The 25,261-nt window shown below is 38.6% G+C and overlaps 1 protein-coding gene across 4 annotated transcripts in view; it reads right to left on the bottom strand.

Annotated features, from left to right (window-relative positions):
• The window catches only part of STK39 (serine/threonine kinase 39), a 76,319-nt gene extending 51,458 nt beyond the window's left edge, over nt 1-24,861 (bottom strand). For 2 of the 4 annotated variants that reach the window (XM_056496324.1, XM_056496323.1), the window contains exons 1-8: nt 24,316-24,861; nt 11,900-12,012; nt 6,890-6,998; nt 5,444-5,585; nt 3,194-3,249; nt 1,453-1,562; nt 1,253-1,354; nt 929-1,062 (exon numbers count right to left, since the gene is read on the bottom strand). In XM_056496324.1, the coding sequence (XP_056352299.1) occupies nt 929-1,062; nt 1,253-1,354; nt 1,453-1,562; nt 3,194-3,249; nt 5,444-5,585; nt 6,890-6,998; nt 11,900-12,012; nt 24,316-24,346 (797 nt within the window). In that variant the 5' untranslated portion in view covers nt 24,347-24,861. Of the gene's footprint in view, nt 1-928; nt 1,063-1,252; nt 1,355-1,452; nt 1,563-3,193; nt 3,250-5,443; nt 5,586-6,889; nt 6,999-11,899; nt 12,013-23,797; nt 24,030-24,315 lie in introns of those variants that run through there. The other 2 variants (XM_056496325.1, XM_056496322.1) reach the window with 2 other exon arrangements.
• Between the last annotated feature and the right edge of the window lie 400 nt (nt 24,862-25,261).

The following is a 25,261-nucleotide window of genomic DNA, read 5'->3' as shown; positions in this document are numbered from 1 at the left end:
CTCTAGTACTCCTGCTGTCACCTTTTCAATTTGACTCCCTACAACCACATCCTGGACCTAGGCTTACACTACATCAGGAAATACACACCACAAATGACACAACAAGGATTGCTCTCTCAGAACAATCTTTCCACAAAAATTGCAGCTCTGAAACTCAAGAAAACAATGATATACTAAATGCCTTAGGAAATAATGCTAATTAGAATGTGCTTCCTACAATTATTCAACAAAAAAAGCCTGCAAAAATGGGTCTGCATAAAAACGAATAAATAAACTAATCATTCAGGGAACTTGGGACCTCAACAATGGTTTTGGAATAGATGTTTAATACTTTCATCATCTTGGTACTTAAAAACATAGCAAGAAAGAACAAACAGAAAAGACAGTGTGACATGCGATTCCCTACATAAATATGAGGAAAATTCAACAAACTTGGAGCCCCTAACTTCACAGTAAAAAAAAAAAAATACATATTAGTAAGTAATTTTCTCTGGAAATATCCCAGTTTAAAAAAACACTAATTTCATGTTATGAGAAAAATCAACATAAAATTTTTTATTTTTGTTTTCTTTTAAAGGCCAAGAGAATGATATATTTGATTAACAACTGTTCTGCTGCTTAGTCTGAACAGTCTTATTAGACTTGTGCACAGTATCAAGATTGATATCTTGCTTCAGATAAGAAATTAAGATGTAGAGCAAGGAGTTTAATTCAATACTGTGTTTAAGTATAAATACATTAGGTTAACAATCAGAAGAAGTAAACTTAAGGAACAGTAAAAAGGCAATTTCTTCTGGCTGGATGGAGGTGACTGAAGGCTGCTATTTATAAAATTCAAACTATACACTTAGAGATTATGTCACTGTAGCTTAAAGTAGTCTACATATTTTCAAAAATAATTCTATTTTACATGGCAATAGTGACCTACCTTTTGGAAGGGTCTTTTTGAAGGCATAATGAGATTAGTTTTCTAAAGGATTTGCCATACTTTTTCATCATCTCCTTGTCCTCTACACCTGTCTCTAAAGTGGGAGGGTCATTTTGAAGCGTTAGCATTAACACCTAAAATAAACCCAAAAATGAGGTGTCGTAAGCAAAACCAATTTGAAATGCAGAAATTAAAAGAGAAAAAATACTCCACAGAATACATGTTTAGATACCCTGAGTTGCTATTGAAAATGAAGTAGTACTAAGTATCTAGCAGTGTTAAGAATACAGCTAACAGCATTAACAATTACAAAGTCATTGTTACTTTCATAGGAGGGTATTTGTGATAAGGTGCTGCTCCTGTTGCCAACTCAATGGCTGTTATCCCAAAACTCCACATGTCGGCCTTGAAGTCATAACCTCGCACCTGAAACAGAACCAGAAGGGAAAACCAAGGTGGTAATGTCTCAAATTCCAAAACTAAAAGACAAAATGTTTTAAATTTTTAATTAGCATTACAAATACCTGCTCCATTACTTCAGGGGCCATCCAACAGGGAGTACCAACAAATGTTTTCCTTACTTTGTTACGAGTAACATCACCTCCAGTTGCTAAAAATGCACTAACACCAAAATCTGTGAAAGATGAGAAAAGTTGAGATCTGTTAAACTATCAACAACAAAGCAAAAGTTTCACATTTTAAAAATAAAGTCCATTCCCAAGGTATGCTCATTGAAACTCTCCATTGCAGAGCTGACCTTTGCTCCACAACACACTGTTCACTAAATGCTATTAAATAGAAGGTATAGTTTTATCAGGAAAATCCAGACTAAAACATCCTCAAGTTTAACCTTTCAGTATGTGTCTTCCTGAATAAAGTTGCAAAGGACTCCAGTACATCTGTCACGTAGGGTTTTCAAACATGCACTTTGTGCCAAGGTTTGCATCTGCTATTGTTCAAAGACAAGGACCTTCTTCTGCATAGCAACTAAATATGAATGTGTCTTGAACAAGAGAGAATACTATATGTAATTTCAATTCTCATGGGAATTTGATAAACCAAAGACAATCAGAAAAGTCATCACTAATATGTACTTAGTAGACCAGGACACATATAGCTTTTTCCAAATTCTAAAATAGAAGAAGGAACAAAAAAAAAAAAAAGCTCAGTGTTCTGTTAACCCATTATTACATCAGTGACAGCTGTATGGGAGAGGTAGGCATATAAGAGGAAGAAAGAGCACGTTCCCAATGTAGTGCAGAAATACTGTCAGTTTTGAATGGAGCGATATGAAGAGTATTTTCAACTGCTTACAATCCATTTATACTGAAATCGAGTAGTTCACTATAGACTTCCATTTATTCCCTATTGCTTTCCTACTGTTATCTGATTTTAAAGCTGATAAGAAAACACCTCCAGTAATGACAGAAAAATGTAGTTTTATCTTTTTTTTTGACACTGGCATATTAAAGCCCTTAAAACACATATTTACAAGGTAGTTTGAAAGCATCATTTACATAAAAATTACAGCTTCTGTCTACAGCCATTTTTATTACTGAGGGCTCTCAGTGCTCAGTCACCCACTATAGACCATGGAAGGCCTGGCACTGTGCTGGGGGAAGGACAGGTATCACCACCTGCTCCCATTGTTTTCCAGATAATCTGATACCAGAATAAGAGATGGGATATGAGCCTTGCTCTTATGAGACCAAATAATTTAATTCTTACAGACTACAGCCCAAGAAGCACATCAATGCATTCAGAGGATGTTTAAGATGCTAAACTACATTCAACAGATACCACTGCCAGAAAAATGGCAGATATGCCAAAAATAATTCTCAGTGAGATATATCTCATGCATCACAGTGACTAGCAGACTTACAGTCAAAGTCCTTATGAAGGACACACAGATTATTGGATCCCCAAGAATTACTGCAATTTCTTGCAGAAAAAAACAAAATTAACAGAAATATAATTTTCTACCATTTACAAGCTGTTCAAAGTGCATGGGTGAATCAAACGGAAGCATTAAGAGGATATTAGAAAGCTTCCTTATATATTTGATGGGATACAGAAAAATACTAAATAATTTGTGAGTCAAGTATCATTAATCAAGAATCCTGAAATCTGAAATTGGGTAACCTGTGGCTACAGCAAAAGGAATAGTTAAAAGCCAACAGAAAAACTTTTTCCCTTGGTATCAGTTGCCCTTGATCCAGCTGCAATTACCTTTTATTTATCCATTATTCTACCACCACCATTTACCTGCTATTTGTACGGAGCCATCCTCACCCAGAAGAATGTTGCCAGCCTTCAAATCTCTAGAATGTACAAACAGGGGTTAGCATGAAAGCACATACTGCATATTTTATGCAAACAAATAAATATTGCATACTGAATAGTTTCACAAGATAGCATTTTCAAATTTAAACCAGAAAAGGAAGGTGATGTGTAAAAATGTGTAAACATTAAAACAGAGTGCAGAACTCAAACTCTTAACAAACTTTCACACATGAAAAGACCAGAATTCAGCTCTAGCATAAATGAGTAGAATTCAGGGATAGATTATGAGAGACAGATATTTAGGTTCAAAGTCTACTTTACTACCTTTTATAAATATAATCTCACAAACTGAAACACTTAGTGCTTTTTCACATCCAACTGCACCACTAATGAAAAAGAAAAGTTGAAAAAACCCTGTCCTCTTCGATCTCTTCAGAGAAGAGACATATCTTCAAAAGAGGCAAATGTAATGTACATTTCTAACCAATTAAGCTATTAAAGTTCAGGAATAGCAGAGATATTTTGCTATCAGGTACAGTGGTGAAAAGTCACTTGGCATTGAATGTATTCAAAATTTAGTACATACTTAAGAGTTAACAATATCTATTTAACACACTATTCACATGCAATGTTCAGAAGAAAACTTTCTGGTTGTTTTGGTTTGGTTTGTTTCTTTTTTTTTTATTTCATAGAAACATGCACCTCATTCTTAATGCACAGTTTAAAACTGTCATACAGAATCTATCATAACTGAGACTTGAGAAAATTAACCTTTCCAAGTTTTACTAAATTTATATTACTACTGAAAGGAAACATAACCTGTTTCCTCATATATATATATACACATAAAAAAGAATTAATTGAAACAACAGAACAAGATCCCTGAATAATTTTGAAAACATCTCAACTAACAAATGCCAGCAGACACAGTATTCCCTAACTATACCACAACTTTCACCACAACTATAATGTACATGAAAAATTGAAGGCACAGTGTTTCAACTTCAACAGGACTTCTGCACAGTTTTAGAAAGGAGAAATCTCAGATGTATCATACAGATCTCTCTTTTTATTTTATTATTTATATATATATTTATATATTTATATTTATTTATTATATTATTTATTTCTGTGCTTTAAGAATAGACACAGTAAATTCACAAATCCGACCTCAAAAAAAAATCCTTGAAAGCTCATGAATGTGCCCTTCAAAACAATATCATCTTAAAAGAATACTGTGAATTAAGGTCTGAGGCAGATCTTTGGCATTCCAGACCAGAAGTCAAGATAGCTATTCTTTATTTCTCCGTTCATCTCAATTTATTCTCTGCTAAAGGAGGAAATAGCTCTTGATTTACATCAGAGACAGTTAATTTACAAGATGAGATGTAAGACATACCACACATAAAGAACAATTACTGTGCTACATCAGTACCATCTCCATTCTCAGAGTCCTGTCTGCAGCAAACCTGGTTTTTGGGGAAAAGATTCCCTCACCATAGGCTAATGCTTGAAACAGAGAATCTACTGCAGACACCTTCCTCGAAAGAAAAATTCACCTCAATAAAATTAATAGGAAGGTCAGAACACACTTCCAACCATCAAAGAGTGGGAACAACCTCTGGGTTCCTATAGCAAATATGTATATACTGCCCCAGGGAATCTGCACAATTTACATGGAGGAGAGAATATACAAAACACAGCAATCATTAGATGCATATATGCTAAGATGCAGTTCCACAGTGCCAATCCTAGCTTCACATGTGGTCATAAAAGAAAGTCTGTAGAGTTGTAATAGATATTTATTGATTATCAGGAAAAAAGTAATTTCACATTTTTACAGGAGTCCGAGCACCCAAGATTACAGGTTTCCTCAGCAAACACAATAAACAAGTCACAAAACATACACCATAAACTAGAATCAGATTAGGTGTCTGGAGCACCAGCAGGCACAGGACTACGGACCACCGTTCTGGCATGCTTATCACAGCACAAGCCATCCAAACTAAAGGAGAGAGACAGGATAAAGACCCAGGGAAATACTAAATATTAGTGACAAACTGCAATCAAGGTTACAGCATCTGCCCAATCACTATCACTTCATAAGTACTGATCACATTTACAGAAGTGAAAGAGGCAATACAACTTCCTTAGCCAAGCCACTGCAGCTGACCAGAATCAACAAGCTACAGTAAATTTTGAAAATGTTTTTCACTATGTATATGCTCCTACCTGTGAATTTGCCCATTCCTGTGTAGATAGTCTAAGCCCTCCAAAACTTCTTTAAGAATTGTTGCTATTATGGGTTCTTCAAGCACACCATTTTTGTGCTCTCCTCTGTTGACAATATACTTTATTATATCAAGCATTGAACCTGTATTGCAGATCCAGGAGAGAAAAAAAAGCATATACAAAGCATTATCATATCAGATTCTTTAGAAAGATGTATTTCTTCATTCTTTCTATGCTACTGCAATTTAAATCTTTGCATGTATGTGTAAATGCTTCACATAACTAGCTGTCACAATAAAGCACACTACTAACCCATCCAAATGAGATAGAGAGCACTGCTTTTTGTCAAAAACACCTAACACTTAATGATCCATTAGAAAGATCTACTAATAGCTTGCAAAGCAACCAGTAATTAAAAATTCAGGAATACCCCGTATTTAAACAGATATGTACTGCAAAGGTCTTGGTTTATTATCCAGTTTAGATTATGGTTCATGTGTTCGCGATGTAAACATGCAGCTGCAAGATTGGAAGGAGACAAATGCAAACAAATTACATTCCCAGTGACACACAGTTTAACATTGAACTTCAGTATACACTTCAAGGCATTTAATGGAAACATTTTGTTTTTATGCAAGCACTATTTGACAGTTCACAGTAAATTCCTGTCATGAATCACTGGTTTCTCTCATGCTTTATGCTTGCTTTTGCTTGAACTGACCGATTCAACCAAATGTGACACAACAAGTGTTATGAGCACTTCCCATCCTTGTTTCCCAGCATCACAGTGAAGGAGTTTGCTGCCATCAAGACTAATCTTGAACAACTTTGTGTAACAACCAGGACCATCACATCTTATTCTGGGACATCTCTTCTCTAAAGTACAAGCACATTAAGTTCAGGCTCCTTTTCCTCCTCCAGAACTAAGTAAGAATGTTATACCACTAACTATCATAAAAAATGCAATGAGTGTTTGGTTAGCTTAAGCAATAAAAAGGATGCAATATGCGTAATACTAGACAGATCTTGCTTGAATAAGGAATGAGTAATACTCATTATGAAATCAGAAATATATGCATTTTTATAAAAATACAGAGAACTCTAGAGAAACTCCATGAAAGATCACATTGACAGAATTGACTTAATTCTAATCAGTTTTCCCTACACAGCCTTAATAGAGAACTTTGATAAATTGGTTCAGAATGGAAATTAAATTATGTTTATATAACTACTGTATTTCAGTAATTCTTAACCTGTCCTATGAATACAGATATACAAACTTTGTAAGCTTGCACATTCCTCCTTAACATGCCTACATCTCAAGGTTCATCCTATGTAGCATCTACCCCTTTCTCATTAGTTTAGATCAATGAACTCAAAGGTGGTACATTAGGAAAAAAATCCTACAGTTGCCTTGCAGCTAAACAAGTAAAACCAGTAACTTACCCCCACTTAATAGCTTCATAACCAGCCAAAGTTCATCCTTCACCACAAAAGATGTGTAATAGGTCACCACATTAGGGTGATTGCACTGACTCATTGCTTGAATTTCTTTCTGTAAGAAATACAAAGCCCAACACAACAGAGCCAGCTATCAGTTTTGCTAATATAAAGTTTAATTTCCAAAGTGAAGTACTGTAACAGAACTAAAGTATGTCCAGAATATACATCAAGGTATTAAAACACTTCAATTTACCTAAAGATTTGCATGCAAGAAAAAACATTACTGCTAAGAACAGGAGGGAAGTTTGGCCAGGAGATACAGGCATAGCTACATCACTTTTCTTCCAAGAACAGCAAAGAAATTACTGTGAAAGTCTCAAATTCACCGTAAGCAATGAAGAATGAGTAGTCTCCAAGAGCTGAAGGTGTGGGTACAGGCTGGACAACAAAATGCAAGGAAAGATCAAAATCTATTGCACTTCCAGTTCAAAAGGGATATGAAGAGTAGAATGAGAACATATAGGAAAGGAGGAAGGAAGACGTCGAACAAAGGACACAGCACTACTGGCTCAGCTACTGTGGGATGGACAGGTGGACACCAGAGCCACACAATTAAACAGAAATGGAGAAAAAGCAATATTACAGGCCAAAAGTCATAGGAAACAATTGACTAGAGGAACACACAGTCACCAACAGATGCACAACGTGGCACTACCAAGTAACAGCATCTATGACAGGCCACAGCTGTACACATTAAGAATGACTGTCTTGTATCTGTTAATTCAAGCAGAGTTCTTTTTCTATTCACTCTTTCACATAATTGTTCTGTAACACCTTTCTGGCCACTCTCATTCTCCTGCCAGTCCTTTACATAGGAGCATGAGGCCTCTTCAGTACCAGAGGGTTTGGCCTCACACCAATTTAAGCTGCCACAACCCTATTCCTCCCTCTCCATCTCCAGCCACAGAGCCCCGATCCATCCCTGGTGCTAGAGGACACACTCCTGGAGGGTGAGCCAGTCCAGAAGCCAATCCATCTAAAATAACCCTTCCTCCTCTCCTCCCTCCCTAAAAAGCAACTGCTTTGAGCTGGACTGTGTTTCTCTCTGACTCAACAGCACTTGTGCAAGTTAGGCACTATGCAGGTCCCACTTAGGTTGATTAAAACTGCCAGAAATACCATTTTCAACTTTAAACTTCATTTTAGTAATTGTTTGAAAGAGGTTTTTTTTTATTTGCAGTGCACTCAAAATCACAGCTTTTTTTAATAAAAAGTTAGTTATATGTATTAAAGACTGAGATGTAATCTCATGGTGCTTATAGGTGCCTTTTAAAGTCAGGCTGTAGTTTGACACACATTGCACCTTGTTCTGCTGTCCAAAGTCCTCTTCCTTAGAAGACTTCGGAACCTGAATCACAGAAGGGAGAATGTCTGGATAATGAATCAATGAACCTGAATAATAAGAGCAATTTGCAAGACAGCTCCCTGTCATCCCCCAGAAGATAGTAGGTGGAAGACAGAAGACAGACATGTGGAGCACATTTTCCTCTCCCAGAAGACATGTCATCTTAAACACAAGTCAAATTACTGCCTCAGGGTCTTAATTCAGCTACCCATTCCAAACCTTAACTGTAACTCTCCCACACCTGGTTACTATTTCATTTCTTACACTGTTTTATTATTTTCTCATGCTGGTAATAAAACAGTGACTCAAAAAGTCCAGCTGACACCACTGGGCAAAAATGCACCTCATCTATTTTTCTCAGACATTAATAATGCAGAAATGTAACTAATTGAATGAGATAAGCTTCACTATCTTTAACTGAAAAGCGCTTTGAATATTTTACCTCCCTGCATCAACTCATGGGCAACAATTGAGCTACCACAGTAACCATTGCCAAAGGCACCTTGTGTCTCAGATTTCATGACTTTTTTTTTCAGTCTTTGCAAAACAAAAATAAACAAGCAGAAAGCACCTCATGAGAGATAAGGGATGAAATTTTAGTCAGGAAAGAATTAATTTTAGACTTGCAGCTCTAGAAAACTCCTATCATAAACAGAATAGTAAGTCTCCACAGACTTCATCTATTTGGCTGTGGCCCACGATATGCAGAGATGAGAGAGAAAAGCATTCACTTCAAATACACTGCCAGGAAAAGAGCTCGCAGCAGAACATCCAGGAGAACACGCTCGAGCCTTCACATTTATGACATCTTAGACATTCAACAGCAGCAAAGAAGTAACAGCAATTTTAAATCTCTCCCTCATCCCTCTATTCACCCTTGCCTTGCGCTAGCACAGGCATTTGTGTGCTGCACCAGGCAATGTGCCCAGGTTAAAAGCTAACCTCTTTCAGCCAGGTTATTCCTGATCCAGTTTCACTGAGCAGCTGCATAAAAATGTCTTTCAGCCTAAGGGCAGGTGGGTGACACAGTTAATGAGCAACTGCGAGAGCTCCTCTGGCAGCCCCGCTCCGCGCTCCGCGCTCGGCGCAGGCCGGGCCGGCGCCGGGCCCCGGCAGGGGGCGCTGCCCGCGGCCTCCCATAGAGCCGCCTCACAGCACAAACGCCAACAGCCGAAAAATCTGACCTGCTCCATCACACTGCCATCCCACAGAACGCTCTGCAGCGCGCAGACTGGAGGTTTTGATTGCTTAAAAAAAACTGGAGGCAAAGAAACGGGGAAGAGATACCCAGTGAGGACAGCGGTAAGGACAGGACGTTTTCCTTGGCTTAGGGGGTTAAGTTACACTTAGGTTACAATAGTGAGAACACAGGACATTGCAGGAAACAGAGTATCGAATTTCAGGAGTTTGGCAGTTTGTGTAACCTCAGTAATATTTAAACTCCCTCCCACACTGCCTTTCTACTTTAATTGACACTGGCCCAAATCCTAGGCCTGCTTACAAGGCCACCAGGATTGATGCATTTCCACTTCCCTGAAGGCCACACAGCTGAGAGCTTGTGAAGGCTGCCTGTGCACAGCGTCCATAAGCACTCTGCACCAGCAATTCAACAAACAGCACGTTCAGAGAGTAGACAGTTTTAGAACATCCCTATGCCAAAAAAAATTGCTTCATCAGAAAAATAAGTTACTAAAAACTGATAAGATTCAAAATTTTAAACTCAGATTCTGCCACAAATGCAAGAACATTCTAAGTACTACCAACTGAAATGAAAATATTAGTACAGTTGTAACAATAGTTTCGAAGGTCAATTATGCCTTTTTCCAGAAAAAGTCTCTATTTTTCAAACAAAATTTTAAAGTTTCTCTAATAGAGCTGAGTCATAAGTATACTGAACCTCACAGAAAAAGAAGTTTGTTATGTATGTGCATGTGATTCTTTAACTCTCCTAACCACGAAACCAGAAGTCATGTTCAGATCAAAACGGATCTACAAATAAAAGAAACAAAAAATCTGAGCACAGAAAAGCAGAAATTGACTTATGTTATAAAATAAAAAACATGGTATGGACAGTTGTCTTCGTACCAAAAGAAAGCAATATAGGACCAAAAATTCAAGACCTACTGCCTCATTTGACAGACAGTGGAGACATGTCAACAGTAAAGACACTCAAGGATTTGGCAAGGTAACTTTCTACAAGCTCGTAACTAACTGCAATCATTTCTCCAGACCACAAGAATTTCTCTTGCAGATTTCTGGCTGTTTTGTCTGGTTTTGCTTGTTTGTTTGTGAAATTTTAATTCTTAATTCCCAGTATTGGTTCAAATTCTAACGAAAAAGATCCAATTCTGACCATCTTTTCTTACAGTCATTAGTATTTATCTTTTTATAGAAATGTTCTTTGGGGACTGTAGCTGTTAATACATCATGCACAGCATCCCACCTTGGGCTTAAAGACAGTTCAGAATTTATCTTTTCACTTTTCAGTTGACAGAATTCTCACTACCTCAGAAGTAACTTCCACTATTATCACAATCCTGGTAAAAACCACAACAATGTTGCATACAAGCGGTCACATAAACTGAAGGTGAATGCCATCAATCACCAGGGGAAGAGCATTTTGGGTCCTCCACTGTAAAAAAGCCATTTTATCTGAAGAAACTGGATGGACCATACCCTCTGTATCAAATTCAAGATATCTTTTGCACTGGCAATTCCCTGCTGAGGAGATCATTTCCTTCAGAGGCAGGAATTTCTGCATTAGAAAAAGCCCACAGTCTCTAGGCTGTAGTATAACCTGTGGAACAGAAGAGAGTGTTCTCACTTTTAGAATGGTTTTGTGTCCTTCAAATCTTGTTATGCTGCCTATATATAAACATACATTAGTCTTATAAGCACCTATCTAGGAGCATTAGAAAGCAATAGGTTTTGGGTTTCAATAGTTCTTTCTGACTTTGTCTGGATTGCCATAACCAGTGCAGAGAAAAAACTCTTGCAGTTCCTTTACAAATGGCTTCTTACAGTCCCTTTTTTCTCTCATCAGTGGCCTAAACAATTAATATTCTTCAAACACTCCTGTTATGGCCTATCCAATAAATGTGTGTTACTAGCTTTAACAAGAGTTTCCTTGCATAGATGGCAGTATAGCCATTCCTCCTTTTCTCCTTAACAGTTATCATTACAAAATGATACAAGATGTTTTGGTGCTTTAGACATTTTAAGGAGACCTACAAAATTTTTTGTTCATACTCTTAATCAGTGTTTAACTAAAGGAAAATGTATCTTTCCTCAGTATTAAAAAAAGACAGACAACCAGACAGTAATCTCTTAAAAACTGAGCTTCCAGAAAACAAGAATTTAGCGTCTTCCCACAGTTATCCCAAGCTGATTATCCCAAGACTCAAGTTTGCATATCTTATTTTTGTGACATGAGAAAATATACATTAAAAATTATATCTTTAGGGAATAGTGTAAATCTTTCAGATTACTTTCAAATCCTTCTCTCACATCCCGCATAAAATTCTACCTTCACCCTTGGACCAAGCCAAAAACAAAGTCAAAACAAAAGGTAAGTCTCCATATAACATATTGCCCCCTTATTTACTTACAAGTAATTCATCCATACTGGTTTGGCATTTTTCTAAGTTGATTCTCTTTATTGCTACACGTTCTTGCCTGGGTTTGCAGAGCGCTGCCTGGACAACTGCTGTAGCACCACTACCTGAAAAAGAGCAGAAAATAAAATTCTTCAGATGAGTTAAACCTGTGACCAGCATGAGAAACCCATACTGAGAAAGAACTTCAAATCTGCTGTTTATCCTTTTTCAGTACATTTCCCACATGCATACCTTTCCACTAGCAAGACACCTTTCACACTTTTCAGATGGAAAAGAAAAACCTGAAAGATTTTTCCATATGCTACAAGAAATTCCAAAGTCAACGACTTAAAATGATGTGCTTATTTATCAAGACACAACTACCACCTCAATGCATTTCATAGTTTGGGAACATTACACTTCTGTCTTTGGATACATCTGTTTTAACCAAAAACATGACCTGCTCAATTCATACATGGAGGAGTGGGTACTGTGCTTTATCAAATATTATTTCTTTCTGTTCTTTTAGGTCAGTTCCTGTTTAACCAGGGTTTTTGTTCCCCTATCCAATGAACAGAAAAACATCAGTAAACTCTACATGCCAAATCTCCTACAGTTCCACCACTGTTCCTGCTCATTCATCATGACTGGAGTAACACCCTACAAGGAGCAAGATGATCTTTGTGAAGAGCACAGGAGGCACAAGTGCCACACCAACAGTGAGAAGATGCAAGTCATTGAATGGCCCAGCAGAGAAAGTCACTCATGTTTACTTGGCATGCAGATCACGTATGGTCACACAACTACTCTAATGACAAAGCCCAGGGGAATTGAACAAATGTGCAGGAAAGGAATAGAATAATTTTCTCTAGTATGCTTTATTTGTGAACCACAGGAATAAAAGATATTGATGCCTCTTTTATCAGACACCCACTGGCATTGCCCAGTCAGTATTGCCTCACTAAATTAATGAAATTATTTCAAGTAATATTCAGAAGGAGGTTTGCTCAAGTTGCACATCTTGCTGCTGCATCAAATATAGCAATGTACGCTTCCTCAAATAATTGCATTGTGCTCATCCATGCAGAAATCTAAAAGCTCCCAACAAGCTTCTACCTGTAATTCTAAATATTTCAATATAAATTATAGATTTCTGGTAAATTATTTGAGCAACATGTTATATTGGCCTGCTTATAAACTATGTCCTATTTATTTGGCATGTTCTAGATGAATACAGATTGTGAACAAAAAGCCTTTTGTTGTCAAGCTCTACAAACATGGATTCAGTTACCAACCGACTTAAGAACAATTGAGAGCTTTTCCTCTGCACATCTGAAAACAGCACCAACAATACCTCATGACTGAAAGTTATTGTACATGTTTTAATTGCTATTTGCTTAGCTATTTTCATGTATTGTTGGTTCACATGATGTTTTCACTCAAATCACAAAGCTTTTTAACTGTGTATGAATTTCGTGTCAAAACTCTGAGCTCATCTTTTAAAAAAAGTCTCTTTAAAAAAAACTCTCAACAGGACTAACTAGTCATGTTTCTGCAGGATGTGGTCACAGACAAATATTGACATGTCCTGTTCTGTCTGCTTACAGAACAAAGCCTTTAAAAATTCCAATAATGTAGGTAATAAAAGAATTAAGAGATTTTTAAAATTAAGTAAGACATCCCAAGGAAGAAATCACCAAGTCAGCACAATTCAGCTAAGGTAAGACTCATGTACATCACTTTAATGAATCTGTCATTCAGCAGGCATCAAGACACAAATCCTCTCATTACTTTGACTACACAAATGTACATTAAAAGAGGAGAAGTATTTTTAGCTATTAAGTATATAGGAAAAAAGACCAAGATTTTCCTTATGTGTCTTTTTCATCTATGCCAGTAGTTTTATCTACTTGCAGAAAACAACCAAGATCTTTGCTTTTAAAATAGATTTGTATACAAAGGCCTCAAAAAAGATAAACAGAATAAGCACACATAGAATTTATTTATCCAATGCCAGGATAAAATCTTGAATACTTCCTCAAGTATTCGAGTAGGTCCTCAGCTGGACCTATATACATATAAAACTGTTTGAAAAAACAGTTTCACATACTTAAGTAGGAGCCAGACACTGAGCAGCTATATGCCTCCTTCCTCTTGAAGATCTCCCCTACTCCGGCTCACAAGGTGAACAACCAGAGATAGAGAGAAGGCAAACCTGCAGTTTTCATATCTGGTCAGAAGACTTCTGTCTCATCTACTAAACAAGTTGAAGAGTGAAGTGTTCCAGAGGAGCAGCTATTAGAGACCAGATTACACAGATAAGTATTTCAGTTGAGAGGTAACAGACTACAGAAGTAGTGCACTATACACAGCGTAACTAAATTGTCACAAGCAACCTTTAGCATTACAAATTGGGATCACAGAAAATGATTGAATAGAATAGATTACAGCCAACTATTTCTTGTCAGAAGGTAGGGCTTCTTCAGACACACTGAGCCTTATGAGTTTTCCAAATCCCTCAAAGCAGAGAATACCAACTACACCATAACCAAAACATAGACTGGTTTAACACCCAGTCTCTGTTTAGGAAACTGATACAGTATAATGAAAGCTCAGGTTGCATAAATCATCCAGTTGTCTCCTGCAGAACAAAACAAAAGAATTACTCACAGTCAGACTCAAAAAAAAAAAACCAAAACCAAAACCAAACCAGCTTTGTAAGAACAATGGGGTTTTTCCACTACTTGAAAAGTCATTCTGCTACAGACAAGTTCTCTTTGCCAATTTAAAAAGTTAGCAGTGAAATAATGCAATTTCAGACCACATCAAGATGCCTACTATTCCCATTTCACAACAGACAATAGGTCAGAGTTTCGTCTTGTCCTGGTGTTTTTGCTACCATTCTCTCTAGTGTAAGCACGCCCTTACAGCCAACCTGTCCCTTCATGCTACACACCATGCACACCCTACCATCCTTCCTCAACGCAACAAAGTCATTAGAATTGCTTTTAACCATCTGGGTTCACACAATAGAAACCTTCTCAAGAGCTACTACATATGGCCACACTTCACTTCTTTCAAAAGGGTATGACCTAAAAGCAGTGTTCTGCATTCTACTTTGCACATGCTTCACAGAGAGCGTATAAAAACTCCACAAATACTCCTCTGGGATTTAAGATTACCTGAAGAAGTTCCTTCAAGTTGTTCTAAACTTGACATAAATCTACCTTTTCCTCTCTCCATTTGTTTTTTAAACATTATTTTAAACCTTGCGGAACTTGACTTGGCAAAGAGAAGAAGGATATTTGAACAATTGTGATCAACAAATGACATTAACATTTTAGTTTTAACTACTCTCCCCTAGTCAAGTCTCAAAAAGACAGACAGTGAGGTGAGATGGTTGGACCACATTACCAGCATTATTGCATATGCCCACATCCTTCATACAAGGATGTGATACTTATTATTCCATTATTGATAAAGGTCTGATACTTTCCACTTATGGCACAGTACATGTATTTGAAATAGATCACAAGCATTTCTTTTCAATTTTCTTCTTTTCCTTAAAAACAAAAGTCAATAACCTCATTAGCCCATAATGATTCATCAAGTCTCTCTTTTACTGGCTCAGTGTTAGTCTCCACAGTGTTTCAGCACAAACCTCTTTTAAAAGATTTCTGCAGTTTAGGTCACTCTAATAAGAGAACTTTCCCAATACCACAGTGGTTCTAATTTCTGAAGAGGAGGATGAAACTTATTGAAAATGGTAATTTTTCTTGTTGACTAAGTATCTGAAGGGTTAGAGAGCAGTTGCAATTGAAGAAGACTAAGTATCTTATCTCAGAATCTATCAAGTCTTACATACCAACCTATACCACCTGCATTTTTATATACTTCTTCTGCTCCCCCAACATATAGAAACCTCTTATTAAATGTAGCTGTTGAGTGGACACAAATTTTAAACTAGTCTCCAATCTAAGACTAAATTTTAACTATCTGTAAAAAGCCAGTAGTAAACTATGAAAACAGATGAAGCAGCAATGGAAGTATTTCTATTTAATCTCCCATGACATCCTAGTTCTGAAGAAGAGTCCCCTAGGTAATTCTTAAATGTAACTCCTAGGCAGTATAACTGCAGGTTTCTTTTTTGCATGGAGCAGAATGCATTTGTGCACAAAAATTGCGCACAAATCTAGATTAGGTTAGCAATATCATATTACTGTCATATCAGCATATAACCACAACTTGTGAATTCATCAAATTTAAGGACTAGAAAAATACACAAACAATTGAACAATGAGTAACATTAGATGTAACAGTTCATTATTTGAAGAGATTTGAAGGAATACTTATCTTTGAGCATAATTAAAAATAACTAGCAGTAAACTAGCTCAAAGGACAGAGGTATGACACCTTCTTCAGTTGAGGATAAACTGAAGAAATTTGGAAAGCTTTTCTTCCCCCCCCCCCCCCCCCCCCCTCCAAAAATGTTGTTTTGTAATCAGATCTACCCTGGCTTCCTTTAAAATGAAAAAGAATCCAACTTCACTCACACTTCAAAATGTTAAGGGAAGAATAAACAAGTATCAGCCAAAGACCTTGCAGCAGGCTCTTTGGTCTATGCTGCCATGTTATTATCCATTCATCCTCACATGAAAAGAAACATGGACTCTGATCATTTCATTCTCCCTGTTGTTTCATCAGCAATATAGAAATCATTATTCAATATGCATACAACTCCTAAAATCTGAAAGGCAAAACCCCTTGAAAATGCCTCTGTATAACTTGGTATCTGGCATTCACCGTGGAACCAAGTTACCTTACCAGGGTACCATCAGAATTCCACAGAACTCCCTTATAAAAATAGGGCATATTGAAGATTTGCTATGCTGAGCCAGATTTCCTGCCTAGAAAAAAGCTCTTAAAAAAGAATTACTATTCATTTCTGAAGAAGCACTATAAACAAATTCTGGTGTTGATTTAGTCGGCATATTTTATTGTTTTTCATTTAGTTTGAAAGTAAACACTTGGAACAATTCTAATACCATGAATGCAGTATTTTCCAAGTATTCCGGATGTCATCACACAGTGCATCATTCTCTTCCGAGAATGAAAAACAGCAATCCACGAAAACAAAGGCATTATTGCTACTGTAGTGTCATAAAGAGCTCTAATTAGTACAGCAGTGTTGAGCTACAAATCATCTTCAGCTAGCTCACTCCAACAAAATGTGCCTCCTAGAATTCGAGTCTATTGTGACGACACACTACAAGCAGAAAACTTCTTATTTCTTATATATTGCTTCTCATAAAACAATGGAAGAGTTGGAGCAATATAAATACTATCATATAATTAAATTTTCATTAGGTGATTCTAATCTTATTCTAATGAAGTTTCTATTATTAGCCTGAAGTGACTTAGAGTCTGGGAGCAGAGGACACTAAGAGGAATAAATTATAAGCTTAAATTCAGTCCCTGTAATAAAATACCTTCAAAGCAAAAAAGTGAGAAGGAAAAAGCAACTTTATAATTAAATAGCTATGCTTCTGAATCCAAGTATGTTGTTTCTCAGAAGTCTAAAGCAATAGATCAAGTTTATGCTCTTGTTCATATTACTCCTAAAAGACAGAAAACATGATTAACAAATACACAGTATTTCTCTGGTCGGTTAAATTTTTTGTACCACTACCCTGACGCAGGTATACTCGGCACATAGACATTCAACATGGATCCTGACCTTCAAGACCATTAAGTACACGATTCTTCTGAAAGCATGATTAGGAACACAGAAAAGCTTCAAATTTTCTGCTTCTCATTCTAATTTCTTTAAGCGCAGAAGCACAGCTCAAAAGCTATGTAACATAATCATTACATCAGCCTATAGGACATTCTCAAGTTTCATCTATATTTAACACAATCAAAATACCTCAGAGGCATTTAGACATCCACAGGAATAATTAGTCTAATAAAAAGATTCAGAAATTGTTATTTTCAAAGACAAACGATTAATGGAGACAGCTAATTTATCATACTGAAGTTTCACTGAACTATTGAGTAAAGCCACATACCTAGTCAAACACAAAGGACTGAAAATATTAACTCCACTAATGCCACAAACTTATTACTTCAGCTAACAAATGGAGAATACTGTACAAACTTTTCACTGAGCTTCTCTTGCAAGCAGACCACAGGACTGTCATGAACAGCAACCCTGGAAGAATGTACCAGGGAATTGTTCATAGGCACTCTCGAAAATCTAACATCTTCATCAGCATCTCACCAATGCCATATAAATTACAATTAATCTTCTAATCTTTTTCCTGACAAGTCTGAATTCCAACTGCATGAGGTAATTTTGTTTTAAAATTCACTAGATTATACAACAAAGTTTGAATATCGAATCACTTAAAGTACAACCTCTTTGAACCAATGAAAACTACAGCTATGTACAGCCATGTCTCCAATCTGAGTATTTCTAATGCATTTCCATTAAAAAAAAAAGGAAATAAAAAGAAAAGGAAAAAAAAAGAAAAAAATGAATTTAAAAAAATACAGAAAAAAAAACCAAGACAGAGGTCCCTTTCCCAACACTACCATGTGGCGACAAAGCAAATAATTAACAACTTAATAAATTCAAGCTCTGCATAGCCTCATTAGCACCACAGCACTGTGAATGTTCCACAAGGTGTTTTTAAATTGCACCAGGACCACCTTTACCCTGGCGACTGAATTAAAAGCCACTCCTTATTAAAATACTAAATGGAGATTTAATATTTCCAGAGTTTCTACATATGGGTATTAACAGACAGAAAATCTCAACCAATTATTTCCCAAAACAAAACATTTAATTTACAAAATTAAACTCTTCCTGTCAAGCTGCAGTTGTATTGAGTTACAATTAATATTACAAAGGCTGTATTTAATATGTGCATGTACAATATGCTTAAGCTGCTGTAGTAACTTTTAAGATTTATTGGTAAGGAATAGAATTTACTTTGGTGTAGAATTAAGGCAGGCACATTTTTTTACAAAAAGTTTTGGTACAAAAACTTTAGGTAGCATTAAGTATTACTTATCAAAATATGCAGCTTCTCATGCAAGATTATTTGCAAGAGCAAATATGAAATTTTGCCATAGCTTTAGTTGCTAGTGCGGTATTTCATTCAGCACAGTGTGATTTTATTTACAGCACACACATAAAAACTACGGCAAAAGAAAGACCCTCAAATCTCAAAAAAAAAAAAAAAAATATTCAGCACAGGGATAAGAAATTTTGGAAAATGAGAATGAGAAATGAGCATCTGATTAATAGAACAACAACACAGAACTATAGTTTTACCTCTAACTATAGAGAGGCTTTTCAAAAAGCATACAGCACTACCAATGTGAACATGGGTTCCTAAGCATCATAAACAGAGACTGCTCTGACACTCAAAGATCTCTGATAACAACAAATATGGGAGAGTCCATTCTCTGTCAGACAAAGAGCCATTAGCAATACAAGCAGCAGGGGAGAAACAAAAAAAAAAAAGTAACTAACCTACCAGGAAACAGCATCAAAGACCCCAGAGCCATTAACCAAGAGCAGTTCACAGGCTGCTTAAGAACCATAAAATCAGCAGAACAGTCTCACATGGTAACTTGTTCTATTCGAAATCCCAACACATTTGACCTAGCAGCACTGCACCTTATGAGGCAACAAACCACAAGATATTTTTGAGCTTAAAGTTAGAAGAAAAAATAGACAAACACAAAAGTTCAACTAAGGTAACTTTTAAATGATTTGCAGCCAATATAGATAATCTGTCTCATAAGAGTAACCTTTTATTTCAATCTAATTCTGGCTGTTTCCCAGCGAAAATAATTTTCCAAGTCAGCAGCAGCAGGAAAGAAAAATATAATTTTATAATGGAAACTAGTACCCAACCTAATCACAAAATAATCCATATCAGAATCCACCATAACAGAATCCATCTTCCATCAATGCAGGATGACAATAAGTCAAATCTCGCAGAGAAGTATCAACTCCAAAGCAGTTTTCCAAAATAAGTCGAAGCTACGTGATCATACCTGAGCAAAAAAAATAAAATTTAAAAAAAACCCATGCAAAATAAAACAAAACAACCAACCAAGATTTAATGCTGCTTTATCTCATCCAGATGATGTAATGCTCATTACAATTTGAAAAGTAGAAAGATGATTTTTAAAAAACTGAAAATTTAATAAAGTGTTAATGTTGATTACCATTCAAATGCTTGTTCTGTGAAGATTTATATTGCTTCTGAGGAAAAAAACTCACATATGTCCATGGTAGATTCAAAGATATCTATTTCAGTTATTTTATTCTGAATACTTGGTTATAAACCCAAACTGCATAAGAACACCTCTCACAGTGTTGCTTTTATTAGCTGTTTTTTTTAATCTAAGTCAGAATCATCTCACAGAAAAACCCAACAAAAACCAACAAAATCTCCTCTACACATATTAAAATCCACTGAGCATTTTAATGCATTAAAATCTTAGAAAGAGATCTCCCAGGCCCTCTCTAAATTAAATCTGGCTCTACCTTAATAGCAATTACAGTTCTTATCTCTGTAACTACTGCCAGAGAAGGTTGGATCCTCCTTTCCTAACAATTACGAATCCCCTTCTAACGCCCAAGTGCTTTTATATATGGACAGCCTGTATTATTCTGACTTAATGTAAAAATTTCCTCTTTACACTATACAATCAGAACGTTTTTCTCCCACTCCAGAAAATATAAGAATCTAGGGATTAATCGGAAGAGCCTCTTCCTTGCATCAAACCTATCAATCACAAAGCCATGCAGCAAGTCAAACAGGGAATCCGATCCAGCAGAAAACTGACCCGGCAGAAGAACTAGTTCGCTGTCAGATCAATGTGATCCTTTCAGCAGCTGCCTGTTAGAGCAGATTAAATGTATCATGAAACTGCACACAAAGAGTTTACAGAGAACTGCCCAGCCATCTAAAAAACAAAGCAGATTTGGAATAACAGCTCATAAGAAGCACTCCTTAAAGCTAGTATTTTCTTCTCAGCAGACACTGGAATCTCCCAGTCATCAGGAAAGACACAACAGACAAAAAAATTTAAAAAAAATAACTTTTTCATTGGAAATCCATATCACATGGCCTTGGTTTTCAACATAGCATGTGGCTAGACACAGATGAGCAATAACAAAAGTTCAGGTTCTCACAGAGAAGAAGAATAGAACTTCAGCTGCTAAGTCAAAGGGATGGAGATGGTCCACAAGACTAACAATTACTTTCATTTCATAATCCCCACCAAAACTTTTAAACATTCCTAAAACAGCCATTCCTGCATCTCTGCTTTAGTTACCAAAGAATCTAAAGTCTATTCTGTCGGGAAGCATTGTGACAAACCATTATGGTGGCAAAGCCCACAATGGTGCCTCACTACATTGTTCTTTTTCTCATTTAACTGGCAAAGAGCTGCTGTACCTGAACTCAACTGACACTACCCAGCTCCTCAGGGAGAAGTATGTAGTGCTTTCCAGAGGTGATCAGCTCTGTTTCAGCAAGTGGTAACTATTCCTGTTCAATGCAATTAACCCTGGCAGAGCACATGCTAAGGGTTGCTGCTGAACCAAGTTCAGACCGTGTCATTCCCTCCTCCCTCAGATATAAAAAAGATTCTTTAAGAGTCCCTCATCCTCACACGTTCATTAAAACCAACTACATTCATCCTACAGCTCCAAAAGTACGTTATCATGTGGTCAAAAGCTTGGAATTTCCAGGGGCCTCCAGGGTTTGGTTGCATTTTTTTTTAGAAAGTGGGGTGGGGCACATTCAGTTGGGATTTTTTCTATTTTTAATAGTAACCAGACTAAATTTAATGTCATAGTGAGTCTCCTGTAAATTAAGAGAACAAATAAAAGCTGTTAATGAAAAACATCTTTGACTAAGCACAAGATTTTTTAGTCAGGTGGTACAAAATAAATCTCAGCGACTTTCAAAGAAAGTCATGGAAGAAACCTAAGTTTAGTGAAATTATGGCAGGCAAATTCAGTGCGCCCGAGAATCTGATTCAATATACCCTGACCTCAAATTACTCCCTAGGCACTCATTTAAACTACATCAATAATTAGCAGCACCCATAGGTAACTAGCAAAAAAGTTTCTCTACAGATTAGTATCTGCTAGTCCAATTTAGCATCCATTTGTTCAATGGATGTATATAAACACATACTAGCAGTTAGGATTACAGTTTACATATCAAAAGATACAAGCTTTTAAGTGGAAAGAATAAATTGGAAAAAGTTTCTAAAGGAAATTGTCACACAGGCATTCTACAAGTACTGTAACAGAAAACAATTATTTTTAAGTAACTCATATGACTCATATTACACCCTAGACAAGGATTAATCCAACACCTTTGAGGCGTTTTTCACCTTAGAAAAGACACCTACTCCTCAGCAAAGATACACCTTTATGCTACTGGAATCACTTCCACTTGGTTAACTTTGATCCATTCCCCAGACTGAAGAAGACAAAGTCCTCTGTCCAGTAAACCCATACTTTTGAGAGGCCTCCACAGCAGCACCTGCTCAATACTGAACAGAGTCAGCCTCCTCCAGGGACCAGAACACCTGAACCTTCATCCCTCCTTAGTCCATATTCACAGCCTGCACGTACAAACAGAAACACAAAGATACCACCTGGGTCAACAAAAAGCCATCCCATTTTAAGGAAGAAGTACTTTTCTCAACTATTTTGTTTCTGTCTGTGGAAAATAAAAAAACTTAATGACAATGCTAGGTACACTCAACTTTCAGATCGATGCAGATCTGGTTGTCATCAGCCTGACAACAATTAGTAATGAGTATAATACTGAAGATAATTAACAGCATCAGCAGGCAAATCACCCGGTCTTTTCTCACTTAGGTGGCCTTATTTGTAAGAAGCAGCAATCAAAGCTGGTCTTTGCCATCTACAGTATTTGCTAGAAGTTTAAAATTTTTCATACAAATAAAAGCAAGTTTTCCCAAAGTAGATCATTAGCAACAAGCAGCATCTAGGCCAAGAGATGAAAAACTTTCCATCACACGTACTTTCAACAACAGTTAGCATTTCACAAAGCAAAATTCAAAATAACTTTATTTAAATAAAGAGAATGCAGACTGAACACATCTGATCTGCATTAGCTGGACACGTGAACAAAGTGCTGAAGCACACAACCAAGAAAGTCCCCTTCCCACAGGGACATTGGAAGAGGCCAGCAGACGGGTTAAACTTCACATGGCAAACCGGGTCAAAAGCAGGTTGCCTGGGGTGAAAACGACGCTGTAATCCCCTGCTGGCCTTACGTGCCACCGACGGGCACAGGGCCGAGAGGCACAAGGAGATGCGAACAAGATGAAACAGAAGAGGACATAATTTAAATATATATATGTATATATACTGATTAAGAGAGAGTCGTCACGTGAGCAGCAGATCTACGGGTGAGATTTACCTCCCCCATGAAAGCACAGGAAAAAATGCAGAGTAATGTAACCGGATGCACGCACATGTGCGCATCCACGGACACAGCGCAGACACACAAAGCACACAGAGCGCATCTGCGGAGTTGCCGGAGTCCCAGCGCAAAGCAGCAGGTCAAGGCTTGAGTGACGATGCACCGCAGGACAGCGGCACCTCCGCCGAGCCGCACCGGGCGGGGCGCGGCGGGTTCCAGCAGCAGCCGCCGCCCCCCGGGGCCGCCGCTCCGGGCGGATAAAGTTTGCAGCAGCCGCCGCTGCAATGCCGGCTGCGTCCGCCGCAGTGAACGAGCCCTGCCTGCGGGAGAGCGAGTGCCGGTAGGCCCGGAGCCGACCGCGGCATCCCTGCCTTCCCTCCCCGCCTCCGCCCCGCCGCGCCCCCGCTCCACTGACCGATCACCTCCTGCAGCTCGTAGGCGTCCCTGCAGATGGGCCAGCCGGCGGCCGGGGCGGCGGGCGCGGGTGCCGCCTGGGGCTGCTGGACGTGGACCGGCGACTCGCCCTGCTCCGCCATGATGCTGCCGGAGCGCCCAGGCACCCGGCGACCTTCTCCAAAGTTCCCCTCCCGCAGCACCTTCCAGCCGCGCCGTGCCTCCCGCCCGCCCTGCCCGCGCAGCCGGCCGCCCGCCCGGCGGAGGGAGGAGGCAGGGCACCGAGGGGGAGGAGGCAGAGGCGGGCGGCGCCGCCGGCCGCGGCCGCTCGCCCCGCGCCGCTGCGGGAGAGACGAACCCGAGCGCGGCGCTGGGCCCGGCGGCCCCGGGCGGTGCCGGTACCGGTGTCGGTAGAACCAGGCGGGGCCCTACCGCGCCCCGGCCCGAGGGAGAAGCGCGGGCGCTCCGGCCGAGACGCCCCGCGGGAGCGGCCCCGCGCACCCCGCTGCTCGCCGCCTTCCCCAGCGCCGCGGAACCTACCTGCCCGCCGGCTGGCGGCGGCTCTGGCCATCGCCCTTCCCCGCTCATCCCGCGGCTCGCTGAGATGCTCTGAGCGTCTGGAAGTGCTGCGAGATCTTGCCCAGGGCAGAGGGCTGAGGTGTGCAGGCCACGGCCCCGCCGGCGGATTGCCGCACCCCGCCGGGGCCGGGCCGGGCTGCAGGGAGGGAAGCCTCGTCGCGTAGAGGATGCTAAAGCACCTGTTAGGCCGATAGTATGGGCACACAGGCTGCTCTGCAGCACAGCTCACATAGAAGTGTCACTGCTGAGAGCGCTGCTGCTGCTGCAAGATGACTTGTATTCGAATTTGAGGACGTGAGGAAAGCATTTGCTTTCATTGGTGAAAGTGCTGCAGTCTTGCAAAGTGTTTAAATCCCCATATGACGAGTAGCCCTCTCCAGGAGGGCTAGGGCTAGGACAGCTGCACTGTGTCACTTGAGTGCAGACACTGCCGCAGCTCATGCCACCAAGACGGACTGAGGAACTTGAAATGCTTCCCTTGGCTAACTAGAAGTCATGATTTAAACAAATAAGAATCATGATTAAACGTCTCTAGTGCTTCCCATTATACAGTGCAAAGTTACAAAAAAAAAAAAAAAAAAAAAAAAGAAAAAGAAAAAAAACTGGGGTAAATGAAACTGCTGTTAATAATAATATAGATCTTTTTCTTCTACACTCTTAGTAGTGTCAAGTGTTCAATGATATCATCAGGATTTTATTTACTTTTAGAAAATAGTTTTTTGTGTAGTCTACAGTCTCACTCCTACTTTGAATGCTTTGCATTTTAAGATTTATGGAGCTCTGAGAAGAGTGGTAACATAAGATTTCCATATATTCAAAATCTTACTTCCTGCTCCAGAATGAATTTAAGGTAATTAGAAATAATACAGTATGTGAGCAGGAAAGCTATAGCACTGTCTAAAAGAAT

The sequence above is a fragment of the Oenanthe melanoleuca genome, chromosome 7 (assembly GCF_029582105.1).
Source record: "Oenanthe melanoleuca isolate GR-GAL-2019-014 chromosome 7, OMel1.0, whole genome shotgun sequence".
Classification (NCBI taxonomy): Eukaryota; Metazoa; Chordata; class Aves; order Passeriformes; family Muscicapidae; genus Oenanthe; species Oenanthe melanoleuca.
The sequence above is the reverse complement of the archived record's forward strand: the minus strand, read 5'-3'. Positions and strand labels throughout refer to the sequence as shown.